This window comes from Rhopalosiphum maidis, chromosome 2, assembly GCF_003676215.2.
Source record: "Rhopalosiphum maidis isolate BTI-1 chromosome 2, ASM367621v3, whole genome shotgun sequence".
Lineage (NCBI taxonomy): Eukaryota > Metazoa > Arthropoda > Insecta > Hemiptera > Aphididae > Rhopalosiphum > Rhopalosiphum maidis.
In genome coordinates, this window is record NC_040878.1 from 48,431,734 (window position 1) to 48,436,338 (window position 4,605).

Below are 4,605 nucleotides of genomic sequence, written 5' to 3' on the forward strand. Positions count from 1 at the left end.
TACTGTAGATAACTGATAATAATAAGTATTGGTATAATACCTTATATATTATAAATACGTATATTGTATATAGGTACCTACTGCACAACAACTGCCTTTAGATTGTGTATTATACATGACACATGTAATATACATGGTTATCAAGTACAATTTAATATGACCATATGTTAATTTTTCAATTATCCACCTACTATTGGCTATTTCCTAAATTATAATAATAATGATTAGATTATGTTTATAGGTCTATATCTATATATTAATAGTATCTACATTCTACACGCGCTTATATGGTTATTTAGTTTACATAGATATGACTTATAAACTTAAACATTAAAACATTAGGTACCTATATACGGCACCTAATTAGTAAGTTATTGTTATAAATGTAATATTTTATAGGTACCTACAATAATACATATATTATGTATTAATTGTATTATTACTATATATTATAATACATTTATAGTATTTAGGTACGTCACACCAACAAATTATTATAAGTGTCTAACTAAAAAAGTACGAAAAACAAATATGAGAATGAAATATAAATCGTTCTTCATTAAAATTATAATTAGTATTTTTAATTTATTTTTATATTTGCATAATATAGGTGTTCGGGTGAATAGAAAAAGCTCATGCACGATAATTTTATCTAAGTACTTTATATTTATTTTATTTTACTTATTAACGTCAAGCGGCAGTTTTATGGGTAATTAGTAATTACCATCACTTTATACTAGACTTAACTATAATATTAAATAACTAATTTCATGATCATAAAAAGTGGAATGAGAAGGAATATGGAAAACGGTCTAGTTTCTTGAAAGCAAACGGACACTTAGTATAATATAGTACTGCAGATATTTTGTATAATAGGTACTCACTGCCGAGTTGTGATCTCTCGTGACATGGAGACAAAATACAATTCCGACAAAATATTTTCCAACAAAATATAGCCTCCTCCCCCCCTATTATAATAATTATTATAATGACTGTATTATGAACCTTGTTTTTTCTGATATTAAACTTTTATAGTCTAAACTCTTAAGAAACCTAGAGGGAGAACAATTTTCGGAAAGATAAATTTATTGGTAGCGCAAAGATAATTATCAAATAAAACAGTTGCCTCATTATGAAGTGAGAGGGTAGTTCAACCATTCTAAAGTAGATAGGTAATAATATTCATGTCTCAAGAAATCTATTGATATAACTTTGGAAAAAATGCAGTTTAGTTCCCATACGATTTTTTCGATTTTTTTTCTTCCCAAATGCATGTTATAAAAGACTGAATACAAAATTCCAATATAAAAATTCTCGCAAATCATTATTTTGGAAATTATATCTTTCCAAAGTTTATGATTTTACACATTTATGCATACATGCGCGAAACGCAGTATACTTTGCTTTCCTACGTTTTCGTATTGGATTGTCGCCTCTTGGCTCTTATTAATCATGTTATTTTATCTTGTTATAATATTATTGTATTATAATATAATTATGTAAATCATAATAAAATAACGAATAATGAATTTAGTTGGTACGGGGCTTTTTTTTTTCGATGAATGTTGTTAGGAGCTTTTTTTCTAGATTCCCCTAGTCCTAATAAGGTTTTTACAGTAGTAAAAATATAAAAAAGTTGTCCGGAAAATTGATAAATTCGGGAAAAAATTGAAAGTACCTACTTTTTTCGATGGGATTTTTGTATGAAATTAGTAACCATGTACGTGTATTTAATGAAATTGTATATACCTACTTGCAGAGTAGGTAGGCAATAAGGCAACGATGACAAGAATACTCTGACCAGTATCACCTACTCTCAAAAAAAAAAAGTTTGCTTGGTCAACTAGTATATAATATTATCATTTATCACGTATTTTTTTGTTTCATAGAATACCTACTACCAAGGCCGTAACTGGAAAATAATTTGGGGGGGGGGGGTAGAATTCCCAAAACCTCCCCAGGTTCGACCTTACCTACTACCATATATTTATAATTTTATAATTTCAAGCAGATCAAATAGTTACGTAGGTAGGTATCCAAAATATTTAATGTATATTTAATAATTTTAATAATTTATTAACTACTACAGCCTACGCACTACAGTTCACAATTTCGTATTGATCGGTATTTGTGAACTAGGCATGTAAAATGTACTTAAAGTACCCCCGAGTACTTCGACTAAATCAAAATTTCTTTTGTCGCGACAACGTTACCAGCACAGATACCAAAGATTAATTACCAGTTACCATAACAACCATAATTAAACCATAAAGTTATACCTAGGTATATTTCCACAGTGGAAGGAATATGGTTAACCGTGGTCACCAGTCGCGTGTATCACAAATGCTGAATATATACGTGACAATGGGATACGCGATACGCCATATGCGAATACATGATATCTCACCGTAATAATTGTATTTAAATAATTAAATACAATACAAAATTACAATATTATGTTCCTATTATTCCATATTTGTTTAGTCAACACTTTACACGACTTAAATGAAATCATTTCATTGCGATGTTTTTAATCTCCAAGTTGTATTTTTAAAATATATTATATCGATTGAATAAAAAAAATAAAAATGTTTGTTGATGTCGGCCATCTTTTACTTTGATAATAATATTATACATTACACACTTACATACTTATCATGTAAACTAATACCATGTGTTGTTACCGTTATTGCTTATTACGCCAATAGCTACTACTGAATGCCATTCGTTGTAATTTGTAACAGTTGTAGACTGTAGTTGCTAGTTTGTTGTAAGTTGTAACTACTAGCTTTTAAACTGTTGTTAATACTTATACTATACTCTCTCTCGTAGAATATAGTTGACGTATGTCTATTATCGTACGTTAGACGTCGCATTAAATTGTAATTCTGCAATTGTTGTATAGCGTTATAGCTAAATCAACTTTGATTGGCAGTCATAAGTGTTACACCGAGTCCAGCACCAGAAACGAAAACAGCACTAGAATTAAGAACATCAACAAACCTTAGCGGTGAGAATTCATGGAACTAGCGATATTTTGGAGGGACAAATACTTAACATATAACTACCTTATAAGTTTATTGATACATAAGTTATAATGTGTTTTTTTGATGTTTGTAGAGAATGTTGAACGACGAGGAAACACCAAATACAGAACCATCTACCTCAGAAACCTCAAATGTAGCTACCAGCTCCACGGAAAAAGCCACTGATGACGACCAACGTCAGAGCACGTCTGTTGCTGATGCAAATGCTGGTGCACTGGAGGTACCTGAAGACAAGTCTTTGGCCAATACCGACGAGTACATCCGCCTGCGTGTCATCACTAGTGATATGACTAACGAAGTACACTTTCGTGTAAAAGCCGCCACAGCCTTGGTTCGCCTGAAACGTTCATACTGCAGCAAGTTGGGTTTTCAAGTGGATGAATTACGTTTTGTGTTTGATGGTCATCGAATAACTGATGAAGATACCCCAAAATCATTAGGCATGATAAATGACGATGTAATTGAAATATACCAAGAGAGAACTGGTGGTATGTGATGTAAACATGTAAAGTTAATTTTATTTTTAATTTATAATCTATGTGTTTTTTACTGAAGTGTCTTAAAAATGAATTCTTATCGCAAAGTAAATATGTATTTTACAAACAATATAATAATAATATGTTGAAGGTGGTTTTTCAATAACAGCATTTTTTAATTCCAAAAATAGGCTAATATATCAGACTTATACAAAATTTAAAATTGTTAACAAAGTTTAAACTTTACTTTTATAAAAAAAAATATTAGCTATAATTTGTTTTCTTAAATCTTAAATAAAATTAAATATACAGAATGATCCAAGGTTTCCTCATTTTTTGTGTTCACCTTGTGGCTTATGGGGACGATTCTGAATAATATCCTGTAATATATACCAATTTTATTTTAGTGCATTGTTAAATTATTATACTGATAATAAAGTTTTAGCAATCATTTAGAATAATGATATTTATATGCTTTAGTATCAACAACTGGATAATAATGAAATAATTGTTTTTAAAGCCCTTTTGATCTATCACCACTTATACATTTTTTTTAACAATTCTTTCTTTATCTTTAGATGAAATACCTTTATCTTAATATTTTGTAACTATAATACTTATATTATGTTAATCAAATTAAAAAATGCTTTTAAAATTTATTTTCCTTATTTTTATTATTATGTACCTACGCTATAGTGAACAATTTAATGTTATTTATAAAAAAAAAAAATGTGTTTTCAATTTTTTTTTAGATTATGACAATATTTTTTATACAAATATAAAAAACTCAAACAAAATCTATTTTAAGTTGTATTACTTATATATTACCTGTGTAGTTTATTAACTATAAATCATTGTCATTTTTGATAAATCTTAAATTCTGGAGTCAAGTTCAAGAAATAGCTTGACATCTAATTACTTAAATGCTATATTTGTGTAATGAGTTTATCCTTAAGTTGTGTAATTGAATTAGATTGAAAATTTTAATGTACCCAATGAATGATGCACACTAGGACTAAATAGAAATGTTTATATTTTTATTTTTAATCACAAATTACTAATAATTAATTCATAATCATATT

The 4,605-nt window shown here is 28.4% G+C and overlaps 1 protein-coding gene across 1 annotated transcript; it reads left to right on the plus strand.

The window, feature by feature from the left end:
- Positions 1-2,656: 2,656 nt before the first annotated feature.
- On the plus strand, positions 2,657-4,320 carry LOC113554385 (small ubiquitin-related modifier-like). The gene is made up of 2 exons (XM_026958205.1): positions 2,657-3,010; positions 3,121-4,320. Exon 2 carries the CDS (start codon positions 3,124-3,126, stop codon positions 3,541-3,543), a length of 420 nt encoding a protein of 139 aa, XP_026814006.1. The 5' UTR covers positions 2,657-3,010; positions 3,121-3,123; the 3' UTR covers positions 3,544-4,320.
- The last annotated feature ends 285 nt before the right edge of the window (positions 4,321-4,605 follow it).